Source organism: Amblyomma maculatum, chromosome 2, assembly GCF_055883805.1.
Source record: "Amblyomma maculatum isolate TAMU_Amacu chromosome 2, ASM5588380v1, whole genome shotgun sequence".
In the NCBI taxonomy this organism is placed as follows: domain Eukaryota; kingdom Metazoa; phylum Arthropoda; class Arachnida; order Ixodida; family Ixodidae; genus Amblyomma; species Amblyomma maculatum.
Window position 1 is genome coordinate 18,687,856 of NC_139345.1, and position 23,748 is coordinate 18,711,603.

The 23,748-nt window shown below is 42.8% G+C and overlaps 1 protein-coding gene across 3 annotated transcripts; it reads right to left on the bottom strand.

Moving 5' to 3' along the window:
* LOC146198087 (lanC-like protein 2) lies at nucleotides 1–21,073 on the bottom strand. Of its 3 annotated transcripts, none has more exons than XM_084593403.1 (10): nucleotides 20,938–21,073; nucleotides 20,461–20,549; nucleotides 19,732–19,852; nucleotides 16,345–16,552; nucleotides 15,437–15,584; nucleotides 13,448–13,588; nucleotides 12,701–12,883; nucleotides 5,394–5,570; nucleotides 262–334; nucleotides 1–203 (listed from the first exon to the last, which is right to left on the bottom strand). In XM_084593403.1, the coding sequence occupies exons 2-10, from the start codon at nucleotides 20,536–20,538 to the stop codon at nucleotides 127–129; spliced, it is 1,206 nt and encodes a 401-aa protein (XP_084449529.1). In that variant the 5' UTR covers nucleotides 20,539–20,549; nucleotides 20,938–21,073; the 3' UTR covers nucleotides 1–126. The 3 variants fall into 3 exon arrangements, with proteins under 3 accessions (XP_084449529.1, XP_084449528.1, XP_084449527.1); XM_084593402.1 differs by having other exon boundaries at nucleotides 20,864–20,997; XM_084593401.1 differs by lacking the exon at nucleotides 20,938–21,073 and having other exon boundaries at nucleotides 20,461–20,850.
* Nucleotides 21,074–23,748: the final 2,675 nt, after the last annotated feature.

Below are 23,748 nucleotides of genomic sequence, written 5' to 3' on the forward strand. Positions count from 1 at the left end.
TAGTAACAAATGCAAAATGCAGTTGACGCCGCAGGACAGAAGTTTTTATTCAGAAAGCCTCTACACAAAGGGTGATTATGAAGCATAGCTGTGGGGCCACAGCTGAAGGTGTACGAGTGGAGAAGGTCACAGCTGGAATGCAGGGAAGGCAGACTTGTCTGGCTCCAACATGTCGGCCATGAAGTAGACTGTGCCAGCCATGCCTGTTGGAGGAAAGAACACTTGCTCATAACCTGGTGTGGAACTGGGACAGGACCTCACCTTCAAAGAGGGAGAAAGGTCTGTCCGCGATGCGGCATTGGTGCTGTCCATAGTCGAAACACCATTCGCAGAACTGCATTAGAGACACACGCTTAATGTTATGTGCTACACTGCAATGCGTAGTTGGAACATTTAACAGCCAGTGCAATGAGGTGCAAAACAAAAGTCATTGAGTGTAAAGCCAGCCAGACCTTAATTCATTAGAAGGTCACATTTGCTGCCACCAGTGCTGGAAAACTACTGGGCCTTGCAAACGTCCTTGTAAACGTGTAGTCTCGTAGTAATAAAAACTATAGTAGGCCAGAATTCAAACCAGAGCCATTAATCTGAAACCACGATGCAGACTATATTTACCGTCGGCCATGAATATGCCCACTCATTCACAGGCTACTGCAATTACAGCCAGCTAGTGCTGATGGCTCATTACACGAGACACTGTAAATAAAACAGCCAATTTAGCCAAAATTTTCGATTCCTCAATTATTTTCATTTGTAATCCTCGGGGAGTGTTCATCTGCCTGCTGATAAATAAAATTATAAAATTACAGAAAATGTCTTTTTTTTTTAATTTGTGCTTGTCAAAAATTGTGAATGAATTCTGCTTCTGATGGCCCCTCCGCATTGCAAATTCTACTGGTTGTCAACGACACAGCATTACCATCTAGTATCCCCATGAAAAGCAGAAATTAGAGAAGAACTTTCACTGTGTCCAAAGCCGCATTTCTCCGACCAAAAGCAAAAGCATGCTAGGTGATAAGATAAATTATAGAATAAGCATAGGTCGATTTTCTCAGCTTTTCCTTTTTGAGCAGTTGCTGCAACTAGACCCTCCGGCATTCCACAACCAATGACAGTGAAACAAATTCTGTCTGTCACACATGACAGATAAGACACTGCAGAGATTTTAATGCCACTTTTAATTTTTCTACACAGTCAACCCACTTACTGCAGCGGACGCAATTATAATAAATGCTCGCTTATAATGAACGAAGGTGGTCAAAATATGTATAAAGGCTAGGCACTGTCGGATAAAGCGTACAACAGAGGCCATACCACTCGATTATAATGAATGGAAAGACTCGTAGACTCGCCCTCATCACTGCTGTCGATAGAAGTGCATGCACAACAGACATGTAGTACATCCAGTGCTCACTTACCCTATGCTTGCTTCGCCGCTGCTCCCTTATTGAGAATTGCAGATGTGATTCATAACCTATCATTGGACTTCATGATTGTAATAATAATAATAATATAAATGCCACTTTCATAGAACTTCGCATTTTTGTGGCTGGAATAAAACACGCCCACTTATTATAAACTTCTGATACAACTAATAGAATCCATACGACTGTCAAGTTCGTTACAAGTGGCCTCAGCTGTACATGCCTTTAACAGGTTTCTATATTGAGTTTGTAGAAACAGCTGTCATGTGCATATATGCATGATAAATTTTAACTCTTACTTTAAATGTTACTAGGCCTTGGTTACAAGAATTTAATATATTTATTACACAGAATACGCCTTTGCAAACATGCTGAAACCCAGCACCATGACTGGACTTGTGTGGTGATGTTATGCACTTTTCGTGCAGCCTGTGCACTGGCCGTAGATACAATGGGAGCTGTTCTAAGCGAGTCGCGCCCTCTGCCGTCGCTAGGGGCGCGATGGGCATGCATCTCTCTGGCCGCTCGCAGCGGCCAGTGCACACATGGTTTCTAGTCTTCAAGTGTTCACTTGCGGGATTCAGGGTGCCAAAATAAAACGATGCGGAGAGGTCATGTACTTTTTATAAAGTGTGATCACATAATGACTTCAAAAAGCTGGCTGCTAAATACTGTAAAGAGGAGAAATCACCCTCTGGTTTCATAAAGCTAGGCAGAGTATGCTACTACGTACTGAAGACTTCAATAAAGAAGCTGTACTTTGATTCATTTCGTATTCTGCATCCTCGCAACATGCAAATTGGAAGCGAAAGCTGGCTCACGCCGAAATTAACAAGCTTTTCATGCAAGCTTATGTGAACTTGAGTATCGAGGAATGCAGACTTCATGAGTGCAAGCTTATGCTTCCTCTTTAGCTGCATCGTATGTGTGGACTTTCCTGAAGTGCGTGATGCATCAACAGCAAATAATGTTAGTTATGAATGCCACAAGAATTAATATATGCGAGTTCATTCTTGTGGCACAGTTAAAAATTGATATGTAAATGTTTTTGGTATGATATGACTAATATGAGCTAGCAGTGATTCAAATAGGAGTGTAATGAGGGGCTAGTTGGTAAGGCATTATACTGATGACATAAAACTATGCAGAAGACAGGACACAGAAAAGAGGCAGACAGGACGAGCGCAGTCTACACTCGTCCTGTCTGCTTCTTTTCTGTATCCCGTCTCCTGTGTAGTTTCATGCCATCAGTATAATGATTCAAATAGATATGAATTCCCTTTACCCTGAAAATATATTCAGTTCACAGAGTCAGGGACATCCCCAATTAACTGCATGCAGTTCTCATTTTATTTATGCATGTCAGAGCTGTTCAGGCTATGCTCAGGCAACAGTATATGTCCTCGTTATTTCTTAATGTACACAGCCTGTGTTAAAACATCTCAAAGTCCAATCTTCTACTGTATTTTTTGCATGTCACAAACACAGCCATTACAGAAGCACACTGAGCATAAGATCAACTTAAGCCCAGTTAGGTTGCATAAAAGCTGTTTTTTATGTGGGCACCTTGTTTCCTGCATGGTATGAGAAGAAAACACACCCTTTAGTTATAAAGACGTTAACGACAAAGCTGCAAAAGTGCAGAGCCTATAACACAAGAGCAAGCTTAACCTTGAAGACCCGTTCGTCACTGGAAACAGATTACATGCATTGTCTGATGTTATCGTTAAGTTCATTATACCACGCGGTGTATCGCATTTGACCAGCCATTTTCGTGGTTGAGTGAGGGGGAGTGCCAGTTTCATTGGCGTGCATTATCTCGAAACATTCTACAGTGGCGGCATCTTTTCACCTTTGAAAGTGTTTTCTTTGCTTTTGCGCATGTCCCTCATTCTTGGGCTGCTCCCCGTGCCTGTAGTAAAGTGAGTGCAATCACTTGACTTGCCGCAGGTTCTGCTAACAGGAATGTGAAATATCTACTATTGTTACACTTTTATGCGAGACCATACTGGGCTCGCTGTGCCAAAACCCATCCCATACCCCAGTATGAAGGGGATGCTTTCAAGGACGAGTCAAAAACGTGCCGGCGAAAAGTTGTGGCGCCAGCATGCGGTGGCCACCAGAACTTCGAGACCTGATATGTATTTGCCAAAAAAGACGAGCCTCGGCGTTCTAGTGCAAGCTACACTTTTATGCAGGTTTCTCAATGCTGAACCATCCCAGGTAGACACAAGCTGCTATTGCATCATACCCTTAAAATGTGTCCCTACAATTTTTAGTGTACCTTTAGCAGCGCATTCAGTACAACCTGTTTTCCTGTTCCAAGGTGTACACTCTGCCTCGGGGCAGCAGATGGCGCTCATTACCATTCTCACACATGGGATTGCAACTGAGTAACGCACATATCATGTATAGGCCTGCAGCCACAGACGTGACTAGCCTGTATGTTTTAAGGTCAGTCTGTACTGCACTAAAAAAATGATCCCAAAGAGAAAGCATCAACACACTTAGCATGCTAGTGGCAGTTCCCCCTACAGAGCAGTGGCAGGGTGGCAGCACCACGATCGTACAGAGGTGGCAGACAAGAAGCTGCCCCAGTACGCAAGCCGTACAAAGTGTGCACTGCCGCCACCATCGTTAAAGTCCGGCCAGTACATGTGCACTTCGCCGCCTCTACGACACCCTGGCTGTACACATCAAAGGCTTGGAGACACTGGGCCAAAAGCAGGAGTCCTACACCATGCTTCTCATGCCGATTGTACAACGAGCACTGTCAACGGACATCTTACTCGACTACAGCCACAAATTTGTCATCGAGACAACTACTTCCATGGGCGGGAACGAGGAATCGACCGATGGCACTTCGGAAAGCTCAAACGCAAGTGACAAAGGTACGATGACATCCTTTTAGCGATTCAAAATCGAAGTCGAGAAAATTTGGCTGGGTTTCACCAAAAACTCTCAAGAAATCAGAAAAAATAAGCCGAAACCACCTTCGAAATCGCATAAGCCTTTGCTAACCGCAGCAACCCTGCATCAAAACGCAACCAAGGAAAGTTGTTTCTTTTGTAACGCCGAGGAGCACGCGACACAGGAATGCGATGCCAAACAAAGCATGGATGAAAAGAAACGGCTTCTACAAGCGGCAGGGAGACGTTTCAAATGCATGCGAAGAGGGTATCGATCAAGGCATTGTAATGTGCACCTAAAATGCATGAAGTGCGGGAAGAAACATGCGACTGCAATTTGTGATCCGTCCTATGCGGTAGCGCGCAAGAGGGAAGCCACTAGCGGAGTCACCAACGCACAAGTTAGCCTTGAAGTTGCAGCAGGAATAGAATCCGCTCCTGCGAAAACTGTCTTGCTTCAAACGGCAAGTTAATTGCGGTGGCCTAAAAGCCTGGGCGCAACTGCGAGTCCTTTTCGACGGCGAAAGCCAATGCTCGTACCTGACATCTGGAGCATCAAAAAGACTGGGATGCAAATTTCTTGATGAAGAAATGCTAAGTGTCGGAGTCTTTGGCGGTCACTAAGAAGAAAGAGTGTTCAGGAGAGTATTGGCCGAAGTTAAAACTAAAAAAAAGAAAAACATGCAAACTAGAGGTTCTGGAGACAGACGTCATTTGCGATCAGCATAACCCAGACCACCCGTGGCATTGATGGACAGGCTGAGAACGCTCGGTTATGAGCCCGCCGATTTCAGTAACGACGAAGGGCTAACTACTCGCCGATCCACCAAGATTGGCGATAAACTGAGAGCAGCGGAAACGGCTGTAGGTTGAACCATTGAAGGACCAGTTCAGGGCATGGACGAAGGACCCTATTGCATGCAAACGGTTTCCCTGAGAGCATCGGCTACGGAAAGAAGTGCAACAGACAGTGCAATCAATATCTTGGAAGCAACAAACACCACAGCGGGTGCTTTCTCTCATTGTAACCAGGTTTAAGCAATGTGGAGCAGGACTTTACCTTGGCTGCTCGGTGCAGGTACTTGCAGTCCCGAGTGACCTGGTACATACGCAGGAAGGCATAGCCATTTCCAGCTGTGCCATGGCAAATGCCATAGCCCTTCTTGAGGATGCCACGATGCCAGATCACCTCTGCACACTTCTTGGCTAGCTGTAGGTAGTGAGACTCCTTGAACGCCTGCCATTGCACACAGCACAGTCAGGCAGAAAGATCATTTTAGGCCATAAAAATACAGTATACATACAAACACCAACAAAAACTGTATAACATATGAGAAATGATTTAGATGCAAAACACATTTAAATAAATGGCAATACTTTAGTCATTGCTAAGCCTAATCAAGCCTAATTAGGCTTAGGAAGGCATAATTATGAGCAAAATTTGTTCGGGCAGCAACATACTACTGTGATGTGACCTTGCAGGTCTACTTTGCTTCATTTCTGTGCCCACACAGGTTTATTTAGTGTTAATTAGGCATAATTAGCTTCGACCTTTACATTGGCCATGATACACTCATGGTCACTCGCGGAAAACCATGGTATAACCATGTACAGCGAAGTTAAGCTAGGCTGTCGCCATAGCAACACTTGGTTATGTGGACAAAACTGAAATCTGGAATTTGGCGACCCACCACAGTGGCTCAGCTGTTAACACACTCGACTACTAAACCGAAGCACCTGGGTTTGAATCAGACTGCAGCGACTGCGTTTCGATGAAGGCAACACACAAAGGCATCCATGTGTTGTGCAATGTCAGTGCACACTGAAGATCCCCATGTGGTAAAAATTATTCCACAGCCCTCCACTAGACGACCATTTCTCTCTTTGCACACTCCCATCTTCCTCTCTTCCCATACTACAGGTCAGGTGTCCACTGAGGAGTGCGACAGACACTGCACCATTCCTATAAGCCAACATATATTTCTAAATCAGCAAAATACGATAAGCTAGACTTTTATAGTACTTTTGCACTAAAACTACTTGAAACTAGTGATAAATCATTCCAGAAAATTAATAAAGAAAATACTGACGCACTGTTATGCTAGGTTGATGTTTGGCTATGAGCGGCTTGAACTTCCTGCAAAATACATCCTCAACTAGAGTTCTCACAGAAAAGTTTGAATGGAGCAAGGGAGCAGCTTCAAGGTGCAGACGCATCTAAACCGTCTCCTCTTTTTCGTGCAGGCTTATGTTGCGTGCGGCGGTCTTTTCCATGAAGGCACAGCTGGGCCAGAGTCACCATACACCTACTATCGTGGACTATGTGTGCCTGTATTACCCATCGTCGATTGTCAAAGCTCAGCGTCAAATAACAGTTATGTGAACTTACTGGAATTTTTCCGTGCACGTCATGGTCATGCCAGAGCGACATCGACATCGTTTGACACATTGAAATACGCCCCCCAAGCGTTTTTCGCCAGTGAGCAAGGGAGCAGCTCCAAGATGCAGACGCATCTAAACCGTCTCCTCTTTTTCGTGCAGGTCAGTAATAAGCAATGTCTTGAATTTAAGAGTGACTCGTTATGTTTGGTTGTGCTCCCTTGCTCAGAGGTGCTATGTGAGTGTCTGGCGGGTTCTTTTGACTCATTCTGCCTTCTGGTGCTTTTGCTAAGTGGAGACGTAGAGACCAATTCAGGCCCCTTGACTGTGTCTGAACAGCTGGAAACCATAATCGAAAATCAGAAAATGTCATCTAAAGAGCTAAAATGTATCAGGGAGAAATTAGAGGGCCATATATCAGAGTCAAACCGAAGGCTGACTGCCACTGAAAAAAAAAAATAGAATCATTTGCACCAACCTTAGAGGGTACAGGAATTCAAAAGTTCAATTCTGGAGCTACAGGAGCAGATTTCATCACTGTGTAGCAAAGTTGAAGACCTAGAGTAACGCTCTCAGCGTAATAACTTGATTATCTTCGGGGTCAAGGAAGACAGCACAGAAACTTCGAAGCGCCTAAAGGATGCTGTGTTAACAGAAGTGTTTGAAGGAAAACTAGGAATTAAAGTTGGAAGTGCTGAATGCATACACTGTATCGGCAGGCAATCTGAGGGTAAGAGCCGGCCAGTAATAATACGGTTCTCCAACTTTGATGAAAAAAATGAACCTCCTTAGGAATGCAAAAAAAAACTAAAAGGTTCAGGAATGTCATTATCTGAGGACTACGCTCTTCGAATTCAAAAAGTACGAAAGCTGCTCTGGTCTACCGTTAAAGATAGTTGCAATCCCGAGGACAAGGTATACTTAAAACTTGACAAGCTAGTCATGAATGGGAACATGTATGTGTGGAACGAAGAAGGAAAAGAAAGATGAATGCTTGCTACATTGAATGAACATAAAGATGACTCTGGTGGCCAAACTGGTGATAGTGACAGTGCTGCCTCTTCGTCGAGACGTGCAGTCACTCGACGTCAGAAACGAAAGAATTACAAATGACGGGCAGATAAGAGCAAACCGCTGCGAATCATTTCTCTCAACGCACAAAGCATCGCAAATAAGACAGCTGAACTCGAAACGCTCCTTTACAAACTGGACCCTCACGCTACATTTGTGACAGAAACCTGGCTACATTCTGACATCCCTGACGATGTAATTGTTCCCCCCGCCTACAAAATTTTGCGACATGATAGGCCGACGCGCGGAGGAGGAGTCGCGATAGTGCGGAAAGTTTGCCTGTTGTACTTATGCCTGGGATTCCCAATCATAAAAGTCTGTTTTGTAAGATTGATTTCTGTGGCAACACTATTGTATTGGGTGTAGTATATCGACCTCCTAATGCAGATGTCGCTTTTCTCGAAGACCTGTGTGATTACGTTCAACGGGTTCGTGGCGACCGAGTGAAGTTTATTTTAGCTGGTGACCTTAACTTGCCTGATATCGATTGGTCTCGCAAGGATGCTATGTGTGCTAATTCTAGTCATTCTGAGCTCCTTTTGCATATTGCCTTTGCATGTAATCCGACGCAGATTGTTGAGAGACCAACCAGAATATGTACCTCTGTATCCCACAATCTTGATTTAGTGTTCATTAGCCATGCCCTAAGTGTATTTCTGTTGATGTTTTGAAAGGTGTATCTGACCACAATCTCGTTTCGTGTGCATTTTCACTGTAAGCTTATGCTGAATGTGAAAAACGACCCATTGTCGTGAAAAATTTTAATAGAGCTGATGATGTGGGCATCCTGGATTTTCTAGAGACTCATTTTGACAGTTTTAAGGCTGAGATGAATGTAAATGTATTATGGTGCATGTTTAAAAAATATGCTTTGATTGCTTGACAATGTATGTCCCTAATATTGTGAAGAAAAAGAAACATAACCCATGGATTATGCAGGACATAATCCACACTAAACGTAAATTAAAGTGGATGCGGCGTTCTAGTAGACGGAATGAGGCAAATGTGAGCATGTTGGGCAACATATTACTCATTTTTTACTAATACGCTTGGTCGTTTTCTCAGAGAAGCTCCAGAAAAGTTCTGGCGTTACATAAATGGCACAAAACAACGCAATGTCACTAATAGTCAATGGTTCACCTGTCACAGGACCAAAAAACATTGCTAACGTATTCAATGAGTATTTTAAATCGGTGTGTGCTGATAAAAACTCAAGTTTTCCTTCTAAGCCAGACGATTATTCCTCTTAGATGCCAGATGTTGTCGTCTCCCGCGAAGGTATTTTTAACCTGCTTTTGAAACTTAACGCCAAGAAGTCCAGTGAGCCTGATAACATTCCACCAGCTTTTCTTCGCTGTTATGCAGAATGGTTGTCCCATTATCTCTTTGTTATCTTCAATGCCTGTTTGGCTCAGTGTGCAGTACCATCAGAATGGAAAACTGCACGTGTCGTACCAATCTTTAAGGGAAACGAGCCAACTTGTGTATCTAATTATCACCCGATTCCTTTGCTCTCGATCAGTTGCAAAATGTTTGAACATGTGATTTGCCGTGCCTTGACAGAATTTTTGGAGTCCAGCAATTTTCTTTCTAATGAACAACATGGGTTTAGGCGTGGCCTATCAACAGTCTCACAACTGATTACCACTTGTCATGATTTTTTTATCGCAGTTAATACCAAACTACAAATGAACGCTGTTTTCCTAGATTTTGCCAAAGCCTTTGATAAGGTTCCGCACACTAAACTCGTAGAAAACTTTACATTGCCGGAATCAATCCTAATATTATTGACCTTATTAAAGCCTACCTAGAAGACAGATTTCAATATGTTAATGTTAACAATGAGTACTCTCATATACTACCGGTTTCATCTGGTGTCCCACAAGGATCTGTTCTAGGTCCTATTGTATTTCTGATCTATGTAAATGACTTAACAAATATAGTTGACCCAGAAGTTAGAGTTAAATTATTTGCTGATGACTGCGTTCTATACTCTACAATTAACTCCACAGTGGACCAGATTAAGCTCAACAGTAATCCGCAGAAGATCTCTAATTGGTGCATCCAATGGGGCATGTTTCTTAACATTAATAAATGCTTGGTCCTCAGAGTTTGTAAAAAGGAAACTGTCCTGACACATCCATATTGTATAGCTGGCATAAAACTTCCAGAATCTGCATCTGTAAAATACCTTGGCGTCCAGATAAGCAATAACCTAAGTTGGAACGCTCACATTGATGTTATTTGCGTGAAAGCTCTGAAGGCTCTCTGGTGTTTGCGGTGTAAACTGTCAAAGGCCCCAGCAAACGTGAAGTTGGCAGCGTATAAGGCTTTGGTGCGTCCTCGTCTCGAATATGCATGTTGTCTATGGGACCCTTACACAGCCAAGGATATTTCAAAATTAGAAAGAGTGCAAAGGATTGCAGCCCGTTTCATCTGTAACAGATTTAAGAGCACGGATAGTGTTTCAGACATGATCAACTCGCTAGGTTTAGAATTCCTTCAGGCAAGGCGCACTGAAGCAAGGTTGAAATTTTTGTACCTGATATACAACAATGTGATTAAAATTAACTCCCATGATTACATTACTCCTGTTTCGCGCGCAAGTACGCGTTTTAATCACGGAAAAATGATAAAGAATTGCGAGCATACTCTAATACAGTTAAGCATTCTTTTTTTGTCAAAACAATTGCAGAATGGAATAATCTGCCGATGTGTGTAGTGAACAGCCCGAATGTAGAAATGTTCATAGATAACCTAAGAGCCTCACGCATGTGAAACCTTGTTTATATTTTAAATCATCTGTTTTCCCTTCCATGAAGCTCGTGTAACTTTGTTGTACCTTTTTTGATTATATATTTGCTCACCCCTGCTTGGAGTCAAATGACTCTGCAGTATTACTAAATAAATAAATAAAATATCTACACAGGATTGTGTCAAACAAACGCTCGCTATGCAAAATGCCCATGCTCTTGCATCACAGTTTCAAACTCAACTGAATGAGTTCGAGAAAATGATTAACCAGTGTTGGCATACCATTACGCCACAAGATGTATTGCTCACAAAATGAAAAGGTAAATCGCACAGGTCACTACCCTACTTGCTGTGGCAAGTTTAACCTAGTTGACAATAATGCCCAGTGGAAAGCAGCACACAACAGTACAGGGTGTGTCAAGAGTAATACAAAATGTAAGCACTCAATACCTTAAAAGGCATACAGACACAAGTGTAGTGCAGCTTTCAGGGAAATGCAGAGAAACATGCGAGACACTTTCCGTAATAACAAATTATTCAAAGTATAGGTGCACTGTATGTACACACTAGCTTTAGTCAAAAAATTTTATTACTTATATTTGCCACAAAAAGGTGGTGCTTCAGCGCTGCCTATGGAGATAGTAGATAAATGTGTCAATAATTTTTTTTCTTATCTACAAAAACGTTGTCTTTCTGTCTATTTTTGCAAAAACAGCACCATGCTATTATACCTGCTTTTCAGATTATACTGAGTTTTTATTTTTTCTTGACTCTCAGATCACCCTGTATATGACACACAAGAATAGATAGCACAGCCCTACTGTTTTGTTCTGTGTCAAGCTTTGCTGTGTGCTGCTTTTTGCAATGCATCCTTATTGGCAGCTGAACAATGAAGGATGCTTTGCTTGCGAGGTGCATCACACATGTTGAGGCCAAAATATACTGACTGCAGATCTCATACTTTAAATGCTGCAAAAATATATTCATGCGTTAAGTTTAACCTCACACTCAGCCAATAGTATGATTGGTTTAAAGGCTAAAACTTGTGAAACACAGTTTGAAAAAGGATTTAGTGCTAAGTCTTGTTTGTCCTGGCTCAGGAATTGACACAAATTAGAGCAAAATGCTGGTTTTAGGTGAGCAGGTGGCTAACCCTCAACACCAAGAAAGTTGATGCTCAAAACAAAAAGCTTTTTAAAAAAAGAAGACAGTCCAGGAAAAGCATTGCATGAAAAGGATTCCCACCTTATCCCTCATCCCAAGAGTTGGCCATAAATTAGCACTTGCAAAACATTGTCTTGCTGATAGTGATAACGGATGACACCTCTCTTCTTCTCACCGGTACAAAAAGATAACGCAAAGCAGGAGAAAAAATTAAAAATAAAAACAACTAGCAGTTACACACAAAAGCACTCCTCAAAGCCAAGGCAAGTATATACTGCAAACAAAGTAGCTCAGATGGCTCTGGATGCAATATGGGCACTGCAAAGTTATAAGGGGCTGTCTAATATGTAACAGAAAAATAAGTCAACTGCAACTCAGGACACCAAGCAAACATAACCAAGCAGCTGCCCATTTGGATTAAAAGCTACAATACCAGCCAAGAAACCCAATCCACAAAAATTCATAAATGCTCTTTTATGTAGGTTAAAAATAAAAAATTAAATAACTTTCCAGCTCACTCTAGCTGAGTTAATAGGAGATTCTTTGCTATGACAACCACACATTTTTTTAACAGGCACACAGTGCATAATGAGCTAGCCCCATAGTGCACGGAGTAAGCCTACCCTGCCCCTGCGTGCAGAAGATGCGGGCTCATCAAGACCGACAGGATGGGAAAACGAAATAGGAGAGGGTCCATGCCTGTGTGGACAATACTAAAGAGGTTTGGTTTGGTTTGGTTTGGTTTATGAGGTTTAAAATGTCCCAAAGTGACTCAGACTGGAGGGCTCCAGAAAGTTCGACCACCTGGCGTTCTGTAACGTGCATTGACATCGCACAACACGGGCGTATTGCTTTTCGCCTCCATCGAAAAGAAGCCCCCGAGGCTGGGATTCGATCCCGCATATTTAGGCACAGTAGTGGAGCGACCTAACCACTGGACCACCAGGGCAGGGCAATACTAATGAGAAGAGAAGTCCATTAAGCAAAGTGGGTGCCCACCAAGTGTGCCAGCAACAGCAGGTGAATGGTGCCGGGAGCCCCATGGCACCAGTGGACCAGCTTGTCTGTGCTGCTTCCTATTGACGAAGGGTAGTTTCCAGACGGGTACTGCAGAGAAGCCAGCCAGTCTATGCTGGGCCGCACAAGCCGATTCAGCTCAGCCTCGCTGAGCACATGCTGCACCTGGCGGACAAAGGTCACATGACTACGTGCCCATACTGGCCCCTTGGAACAGCCCACAAACACAGCCATTTGTGTGATTCTTCAGCTGCATTGCTGTCAGCAGTGAAATGCTGGCTGATGCTACCGAGGTACAAATGGCAGCTGGTACAAAAAAGCAACTAAGCAAATAAAAACTTTCCCGGCTATCCGAAACTGACATTTTTGCCAATGAAAACTGCCATTTGTACAAAATTGCAAGGTGAAGTTGAAATTTGTTTCTAACACCTACTACACTCTAGCATTTTATTTTAGTGCATTTATGCAGACATTGCTCATTTTTCACAAATTGCTGCTTTTCTCTCCATGCATGCTTTTCTCATATCTACAGTCCAAAAAAAGAATAAAAAGCTGAGCATTATCTTATCGCTAGCTGGACTGCAAAATTTTTCTTTATTGTTGCCAACAAAAACTCTACCATAACTGCTCTTTTTGCTGAGAGTGAAAAAACAAACAATCAAGGCAATGCTCCTTCCAGCACACCAGTTGTGCCTGCTGCATAGTTTTACAAAAGTTTGGTCAGCCTACCTGCAGCAGCATGTAGAAGATTCCTGCCAGACCGTGGGCGGCACCCAGGTAGAAGGAGCCATGCCACTGGTACATGAGTGGGCAACGGCTTTTTTCCTCAGCAGAAAGCTGCTGCCCAGACGAGAGCACAGCCTCCACCACCTTGTGCAAAAAACATACCCTTGCAGTGTGCCATGTCCAGCCTCACCCTACACCTTTTCACGAGAAACACATCAGGATCAGCAAGCACTCTAAAGAAAGTGCTGCTCTTCCTACACCCTTCATCTAATCACTTTCAGTTGCTAACATGGCGGATTAGAAAACTTATAAAAAAAGTTCACTTTCCGAGTGATTGATGGAACTCACATGCTACACATGAAAGCAAAAATTGTATTAGCTTTTCTCAGGGTGCCGAAAACTGTCTCACATCACCCAAAGACACAATTACTTGTGCAGCATTAGTAGTCCACTTATTTAATTCTAGCTTTACCTTTCTGTACATACATATCCAAGCTCTGGGTAATGCAAAAAATATATATGGATGTGTTAGATAAGAACAGTAATCCAGGTCTCATAACCATTTTCGTTTTCAATGAAATTTTTATATTTCGTGGGCAAATGTCTCGACACAAAGAAACGAATCTTAGTTTTGCAAGATACTGCGTAGTTTAAAAAAATCACATACCACTAGAGGTGGAAAACGCCGTTTTTGCAATTTCAAAAAGTTGCAAGTTGCTGCTTCCGCACTAAGATCTGGTCGTCTATTACTTTTTACTTACTATATTTATGCAACTTTTACTTTTACAAAAACTATTAGAAACCCGTTATGTTCTTGCAGTTTATTTAGGAGCCACGTGCTGCAAAAAAGCTCATTTTCAACCTTACATACTGGCATGATGATTTAAGTTGTTTGCACCAAAACTTTTTATGTTTATTATTCGGGTTGCATCCTTAATTTCAAGTCCTAATTTTCAAACAAAATTTAGAGCTCTCGATTGCTAGGTGTGTCCCCCACAAGGCATCAAAATCACCTGAAATTTGAAAACAGCAAAAAAGGGGCAACTTTGATTCCAGTTCAATAAACAATACCATCTTCGATTTTTTTTAAAATCCCTCTCAAGAACCCTCAATACCTAGAAATATTACAGACTATAAAAGTGTTGCGTTATGCTTTTAAAGTTATAAAAATAAATAAAGAACCTAGCGCTTGTTCTGAAACTTGTCACTATTTAGCCCTACATTCTGGCATAACTCAATAAAGTGTTGCCACTGAAACTTTTTGTATATATTATCCAGGCCTTGTTCTTTATTTCCAGAGTAAAATTTAAGGTCTAGACTCATCCATTCTTTCTCCATATTATAATTAAATCGGCCAAAATTCAAGAAATTTTAAAATACACCCTGACTTCGATATTTATCACATAATCTACAAACAATCCTAAGTACTTTATAAATATCAGGTACTAAAACCATTGCATTATGTAAACTAAAAGTATAAAAATAAACAAAACTGAAAGCAATTTTTGTATCCCATGCAAGTGATTAGAGCTTCCCTTAAGGAAAAGGCGTCAAACTTTGGACTTAGTATTTGCTGGATCTAGTTATATTTTATCTTATGCAGTATCCAAAGCCATCTTAATGCTTATAAAGCCGTTTTATGCTTGTTGACAGTGTTGACAGGTTATGCACAGCTGGCTTAAGCGATATGGACAATGACAATGGTAGATTGCCATTTCTGCTACTGCTACGATTGAGTAAAAAGTCAGCCCTCTCATGTCTGGACACAAGTGCAAATCCATCAAATGCATCTAGACAAACCAATCTGTGCCTGTGCTATAACACCATATTTCAGGTGTTAATGCTGACCCTAACAGCACCCTGGCAACTTGTGCATCCTGGTCGACATGCACCATAACATGAGCAGAGCAAAGCTATTAATGAAATATCGGAAAATAAAAGCAGAACTTTGAAGGCCTCTATCTAGACACAAATATTAAAACAGTGACTCACACTCCTTAAGAGGCTATCATCAACAGCAGTGGGTGACAAATGCTTGCGGACGTACAGCAGCGCGAAGAGGTAGCCCACACGCCCATACAGCAACTCATCGGGAATGTCAGCTGTGGCGGGCACCACATATTTGCTCAGGCTCAGCAGTCTGCGAAAGCAGCAGTCACAAGAAAATAATCAGAGTACATTAGCAATAAATTAACTTTTAAATTAACAGTTATGGTGGCCACAGAAGTTGTTCTCTAGCAACTCTCCATTTCATGGCACTTTCACCTTATTGTCGTAAAACATGCCACATGATGCTGGACTGAAACACACAGCATTCATACACAGTTATGTTTTTTTAATTCCATCCTTATCACCCATCTTTCTTTTTCTTTTTTTTAATGGAAACAGGATTCCAGTCATCAGCTCACTCCAAGTCTTCAGCCTTGATTGATTTGATACCAGCTCTGCCAGCCTCTGGATTCACAGAGTGCGCCAGGAGGAGTCTCCAATGCTGCTACTCATCGGCTGGATTTCTCAAAAGTCAGGTAATGCCACATCCACCATTTTTTATCTTCTCACACTTTCTGTGCTACAGCCAAGGTTGATCTACTAAGCCCAATTCTATCACATGACTTATGTCGTGTGAGACCACTTCGAATCTATCAATGCAGCGACAAAGCAGGTTATTACAAGCCCTCCACGCATTATCTCCATTCATGTTCTCAAGTTCAAAGCACAATTAAATATGGTTCACCAATGCTGCCAAGCTCATGAAATGCCATAACATACCTGAAGTTGCAACTCTTGCAAAGTAGTACATAGACCTTAATCTATTTTACAGTGGCAAGTAACCCATTTATCATATTTCAAGAAGAGAGCATGATTCAGGTGCACTGCTGTCAAACAAACAAAACATATACTTTTTGACTAAATTGTGAGAGTCCTGGGACCTCCCAAGGCGGTTGTAGAGGTCAGCTCCAATGGCCAGAGGCCCCGGATCACCACACAGGAAGGAATAGCGACGATCCTTGAGGTTTCCAAGCTGTCTTTCCACAAATGGCAGAGCTCGGTTCAGGTATGAAGTATCTTGCAGCACATCAGATAAGCGCATGTACATGAGTGCCACACCTGCATTCATATAGCATGGAATTTTTCACTTATTCAACAAAAGCAACCCATTCTGCAGCTCACAACAGCAGTTAATAACATGTGAAAGTATGTGTGCTCTTCCTTCCACCTTACCATTTGATCACATTACCTATAATCTTAAAATTCACCTGATCATACCTTACAGCATTGCAACAGGGGAATGGTGGGGAGCAGTACAAACATGAAAGGAATTCAAAACAACGCACATGAACAAAATCACAAAGTTTCACAAAGCTTGTGATGAAGTCAATAATAGCTAAGATATAATAGTAATACACTTCATCCTTACTATTCTAGTACAATTACAGTTCAGAGAAAATGTGCTAAGAGTATGAAAGAAATAAAAAAAAGATATGGGGGCCATTTAAGCACCGCCTTCAAGAGTATGACATCACAGCACTGGTGGTTCCCATCTCGCCGCTCTTTATCTATGCAACTTGCTTAATTGCTAATCCCTTAATTTGTGCCTCTGTTATATCACAAATACTCATTAGCATATAGTCCTAAGATACCACATTATGTGAGAGACCACCCAACATAGATAAAAAGCCCTGCTTTGATCAAGCCGTACAAATGCGCCTGTGCGGCCTAGAGGCAGTGTGTCTGACTTTGGATGCAAGAGTCCTGCCAGGTTCAATTCACATCTCATCCCCCCCCCACCCCCCACCCCCCCCTTTCTCAAAGGAGCCATCAGAGTCTGCAGCTCCTGTCAACTCAATATCATGATGTCTCGTGACATCACACAACCCGTGGGCCAATCAGTGTCCAACCGTGCCACCTGCCAACTACCACTTGCCAGAGGCATGTTAATGATTTTTTGCTTGCTCTGCCAACAATGCCAGATTTTCTGAAAAACAGGGCCTCTAATGCTATCATGTTAGAAACTAAAAAATACCCAATAAACAATGAATTCGAAAACTACAAAGCCATTAGAAGTGACGCGAGCCTCGTCACCACGTTATGTGATGACAGATGGTGCAGTAATGCAATTTTCTGCTGCTCCACCACGCATTGAATATCCTGCATATTTTTGCGGCTGTCAGAACATTATCTACGTTGTAGGTGCACTTTAAGCAATGACAGTCAATACAGCAAAAAGCTGTTTTAGTACTGAAAGCACAGGTTTAAAACTGACAGAAAACACCTGTTGAATACAGCTGAACAGAAATTGCACAGAGAAAAATGTAAGCAAACCATGGCACTCAGTTTTTACTTTTACATTTCATAGAAATGACATCAAGATGTGAACTCCCATTTTTTTCACAAGAGTCCTGTCACAAGTCAATTTGACCTCAGATGCCTGTAATACTCAAAAGTCGAGCATCCTCGATAGCCCTCCACTACGGCTTCCCCTTTCTCTCTTTCCACTTTCACTCCCACTTTCCTCCCTTTCCTTACACCGCGGTTCAGGTGTCCACAGAGCAAGTATGACAGATACAGCGCCTTTCCTTTCCAATGAACCTATTATTATTATTATTATTATTATTATTATTATTATTATTATTATTGTTATTATTATTATTATTATTATTATTATTATTATTATTATTATTATTATTATTATTATTATTATTATTATTATTATACATATCCACGTAATGACCATATATCACAAAAACTGTGACAAACCTGTCGATTAACCCCATTCCTATTGGTCGACCATTCTTGGTGGCCATATTGACCAATAGCAGTGAGGCTAAATGAAAGATTTGTGACAGTTTTTGAGGTGCGAATGTTGCATAATTCAGCCCAAAAAGTAAACCACCAGTGATTTCCCTAAACAGACCTAGGGGGATGTACACACCCTCTTGTTTTTCTCAAGGCACCCCCTCCAATTCGTAAAAATTATCTTTTTTCAACGCCCGACGGGGAGCTTTGTTTAATAATGCCGGAAGAGACACATGCGCGAAGGGACATCACGTTCCCATTGCCCATACCTGGCATGTGGTGAAAGAAATCACGGCTTCAACATGAAAGAAAGCACTGCGAATACGATGACCACTCTCTTTCGTCACAGCAAAGCCACCTTCTCCATAAATATGTCAATGAGCTACTGAGAATAAATACTGAAGGCCTGAAACTGCCAGACACCCGAATAGCCACTGACAATGACCGACACGTTTTTATTTTATCTCTAAAATGGTGGGATGTTACAGCAATAATCCCAGGCAGATAGGTAATTGTTTGGAATGGGGGTTAGAATGCACACATTTATTTCTGGCAGTTTAGTTTTTCTTTCTTAGTAAGAAGTACACATAGATGGATGTCTTGGTTTAGATTTCGTTTGCTAACTTTGTTGTTGAGTGAATGGCCGGCAAGTGCAAAGTGCCTGTGCTTCCACATATTCAATCAATTCTCAGCTGTAAATTTATATGTATTTATGTGTGTGTGTCATGTACATCTTCGTGGCTGATATCAACTCTTAAATATACACCTTTTGCCTGTGTGTACAGTGTTGAACATGGATAGATTCAAATTCCTGGGGTGTGTTCAATTATTGTGTTGATTTGTTATACTGTAGTGCAAAGGGGCACAGGTTTTACAGCATTTTCCAAGTCTGCGTTATGCAAGTATGTGGTGTTGAACAGCAAGTATTTCCAATAAGGTTTAATGCTAGCAGCCTGAATTGCTGCATATTTTGTGGGCACACTTTATGTAGTCCTTGTTCTTTTTTTTTCCATTCACATAAATGCGACCTTTTTTTTTTTGTGTGTGTGTAGAGTTTTCAATCTTTCTCATGCATGTCAGTCATAAACGCTGCCAGCCCTACGCGACACATCAACGACAGAAATAAAAATATTTAACATGACCACTACTCTACCATCTGCCCCACCTCCCAAGAAATTTAGATGCAATTTCAAATCATGAAAAAACCCCTACACAGCACTATGAAGACTGGCACTCTGTGCATGAGTTACAAGATGAGAGTTAAAAAAAAAAAAAAAAAAAAAACACCGCACCCACACACACAAAAAGGGGCACAACCTACCGAAATCCCGGCCCTATCTGCATCCAGGCTATGAGTACAAACTGAGAAGCCTTTCTTCTACAACGGCCTGGTGCACATGTATTCAAAGCTCATGTTTATTCAAACTTTAATGCAAACAACATGGTATTTATTATATTTTGTGGACAAGATTAAGCTTCACTGTATGTACCTGTGGTGCCTGTGTACACGGATGAATCTGCCCAATCTGTGCGTTTTGCAAGGTTGCGCTCCAGTTCACGGAGGAGATCGGAGAGGTGTCTTTGGATTTCCTTTCGAAATTCTTCCGTCCACTGAAATAAATTATAACAAAAATGACACTTTCTTCTAGCGATCAAAAACCTAAACCGAGTCAGATGGGCAAGTTGTTGGCTGCCCCTTTTTCTTTTTAGCATCACAGGTGCACACCAGGGTGCAAAACACCGTTTCCTGCTTGCTTTCGCTCCTTTCGCTAGTGTTCCTGTATATGCTCCCGCATATCCAGCCATATATAGCATATACAGGAAGCTTTCGCATGCACGCACGATCAAAGTATGACTAGTATAGTGAACTAGAATACTAGTTCACTATAATGACTAGCAACGCATGATCGATGCCTCCACTGCAGCCTAGAAGTGACGGTTTTGCTCCCCAATTCTGTTTCTTCATAAATAGCTGTCACCGAACAGAACAAGGCCAGGAAGTCCGGAATTGCTGAACTGAATGAGAACCGAAAGAAGCGATGTACTGTTCAACAGCCAGCTCCGACCACTGCCAGCATGAAAGCAATGATCCAACACAGATAATGTGACTCACAAAATGTAGCTAAGTTGCACCAAAAGTCTGTAGTGGCACACCACGTGCAAGTAAACACCACCGCAAGAAATGGAAACAAAAACTGTCTTTCTGCTGCTGTACGCACCTTCCCATCGGTAAGCACCACATCCGACTTGCCGGGATGATAGTCACTGAACTCGTTTTCAAAGGCCCGGTCACTCATGCCTAGATCGCCTAGACAGCCAAAGACGCGCCGAAAAATGTTGACACAGAGATTGCAGTCAAAAACCATAATTTCCTAAACGCACCGCGCGCACAGCAGCTACGGACAAAATACATCTTCACCCTTTTTATGTCACGAGGCTATTGGCAGCACCTACGTGTAGCTAGCTGCATATGAAGTAAACGAGTGAATTATTTTTGCACAGCCGAAACAGCACGTCAACCGCAAAATAATGCCCCTGCTGGGGTTGGCTTTTATCACAGGTTCCATTACATTGCGCTAATCCAAGTTTTCAGCGACTCAAGCTCAAAAAAAGGTGACCCACCACGGATGTACTACGCTACAGGCGCCCAAATGTGTGCGGCAAGACAATGCCGGTAATGCAACTGCAATGTTTACCTCCACTGGCGTTTCTAAATGCACGCACGTTGCGCACGAGCTTATTATGGTGTCGAAATTAAACGTAATGTGCCCGCCACTATTTTGAGGGGAAATGAACGGCCAACAGCGGGCCATGTTGTGCGAGCGCGCGTGATTTAAACTATGAGGGACGCCGTAGTGATGGGTTCCAGAAATTTCGATCTGTTCTTTAACGTAGTACACCAACATCGCACAGCGCAAGGCATCGAAAAGTGGTCGCCGCGGCAGGGATTGAACCAGTGCCTCCTTGAGTTATCCAAGAGGCACTGATTGAACTCGCGTCCTTTAGTTCCACCAAGTCGAGCCACTGCGGCGGGCAATCATGTTACAATTTTCTCCACTCGCAAGCGGGAGCCAAAATAACCACCAATAATTACGCCACTACGTCCTATAGCTTGGAACGCACAGTGGCTGTTTTAATGCTGAACCATTGGGAAAACATTTAAGTATAAAGCAGACGCATTCACCTACCGTTGTTAATGTCAGGAACTAAACTCGGCTATTCGGTATGCACGTATTTAGTTCCGAAAAATATTTGATTGGTAGGTTGGTTTGTGGGGTTTAACGTCCCAAAGCAACTCAGGCTATGAGAGACGCCGTAGCGGAGGACTCCGGAAATTTCGACCACCTGTAGTTCTTTAACGTGCACTGACATCGCACAGCACACGGGCGCCTTGCTTTTCGCCTCTATCGAAAAGCTGCCGCCGAGGCCGGGATTCGATCCCGCGTCCTTGGTAACAGTAGTCGAGCACCGTAACCACTGCGCCACCGGTCAACGCTGCAGAACCGCAATTGCTGTTGTTGGGCTGAAAACGCCGTGCGTGCCTAGCGTCTGCACTAATCTTTTGTTGTTTTCTTCAGGATTACACGCTTGAAATCGGTATTCGTCTAAAAAAGCCCAGCATAGTGTTAAATCAGCAGTTGCTTCGAGCTTGTGAGTCTGTTGCAGGCAGGCAGGCAGGCAGTTCCGAGACACACCTCTGTCACAGGGTCACTTTCGATCCTCATTGAACTCGATCTGCATTCAGTTCAGTTCAGGCGTTCAGTCGTGTCCGACTCTTCGTGACCCTATGGACCATGTCACGCCACGCTTTCCGGTCTCTCACTATCTTCTTAACATCACATAGCTTCATCTGCAATGCCTCGAGAATGCCATCTAACCATCGCGTTCGCTGCCTACCCCTTCTCCGGCGACCCTCAACCTTTCCCAACATCAAATCTTTCTCCAGCGACTCCTCTCTTCTCATCAGATGACCAAAGTAGCTGAGCTTTAACTTTAGAATTTGACCCTCCAATGAGCAGTCAGGGTTTATGGTCGACAATATCGACTGATTTGATCTTCTGGCAGTCCAAGGAACTCTTAAGAGTCTTCGCCAGCACCACAATTCAAACGCGTCAATTCTTCGGCGATCAGCCTTTTTCACAGTCCAACTCTCGCATCCATACATCACAACTGGAAAGACCATAGCACGGGTTATACGGATCTTGGTTGGCAGACTAATGTCTCTGCTCTTTACTAGGCGGTCAAGGCTAACCATTGCTCTCTTTCCCAAAAGCAGGCGTCTCCTAATTTCATGGCTGCAGTCTCCTTCCGAGGTAATCTTGGCGCCCAAGAACAGAAAATCTGTCACAGCTTCCACTTGTCTATTGATGCTCCAGGACTTGATAGGGCAAGACGCCATGATCTTCGTCTTTTTAATGTTCAGTTTAAGCCCAAACTTCTCACTCTCTTCTTGTACGCGCATCAGAAGTCTCTTGAGATCCAATTCACTTTCTGCCATTAAAGTGGTATCATCCGCATATCTAAGGTTGTTGATGCGTTTTCCAGCGATCTTCACTCCAGCTGAAGACTCGTCCAGACCGGCCTTCCTCATGATGCACTCTGCATATAGGTTAAATAGGCAGGGCGACAGTATGCAGCCTTGCCTCACCCCTTTCTCAATCGGAAACCAATCAGTAAGACCATGCCCAGTTCTGACTGTGGCCTCTTGTCCTTCATACAGGTTCCTGAGGAGACAGATGAGGTGAATTGGAACTCCCATCTCTTGGAGAGCTTGCCACAATCTGCTGTGATCTACGCAGTCAAACGCTTTCGCATAATCAATAAAGCAGAAGTAGATGGGTTTCTGGAACTCTCTTGCTTTTTCCATGATCCAGCGGAGGTTGGCAATTTGGTCTCTAGTTCCTCTGCCCTTGCGAAACCCAGCTTGCACGTCCGGAAGCTCCCGATCCACATACTGCTGCAGCCTACCTTGGAGGATTTTCAACATCACCTTGCTAGCATGCGAAATAAGTGCGATCGTGCGGTAGTTGGAACAATCTTTGGCACTGCCTTTCTTTGGAATGGGGATGTAAACTGACCTCCTCCAATCCTGTGGCCACTGCAGGGTTGTCCAAATCTTTTGACATAATGTATGCAGTGTGTTAACAGCGTCGTGGTTGAGGTTTTGAAGCAACTCAGCTGGAATACCATCAATTCCGCTAGTTTTGTTCTAAGGCCCATTCAACTTCACTCTTCAGGATGCCCGGCTCGAGATCAGTAATCACAACCGTCCTATGTTGGGTTCGCACATCCGGGTCCTTCTTGTACAGTTCTTCTGTGTATTCCTGCCACCTCTTCTTTTTCTCTGAGGCTTCAGTGAGGTCCTTGCCTCGTTTGTCCTTTATCACGCCCAGCTTAGCACAGAAGCTTCCTTTGATATCTTTGTCTTATACAGAGCTCTTGTGTTCCTTAATTGGCTGTCGTCCTCAACTGCTTGGCACTGTATGTTCAAGAAGGCATTCTTATCT

Excerpts from the sequence above, each read along its gene's own strand:
- LOC146198087 (XM_084593401.1), bottom strand. The coding sequence starts at position 20,607 with ATGGTTTTTGACTGCAATCTCTGTGTCAACATTTTTCGGCGCGTCTTT. Across the intron at positions 19,853-20,460 it reads TGGTGCTTACCGATGGGAAG|TGGACGGAAGAATTTCGAAA; the intron begins GTGCGTACAGCA and ends AATTTATTTCAG. Across the intron at positions 16,553-19,731 it reads CGTGTACACAGGCACCACAG|GTGTGGCACTCATGTACATG; the intron begins GTACATACAGTG and ends ATATGAATGCAG.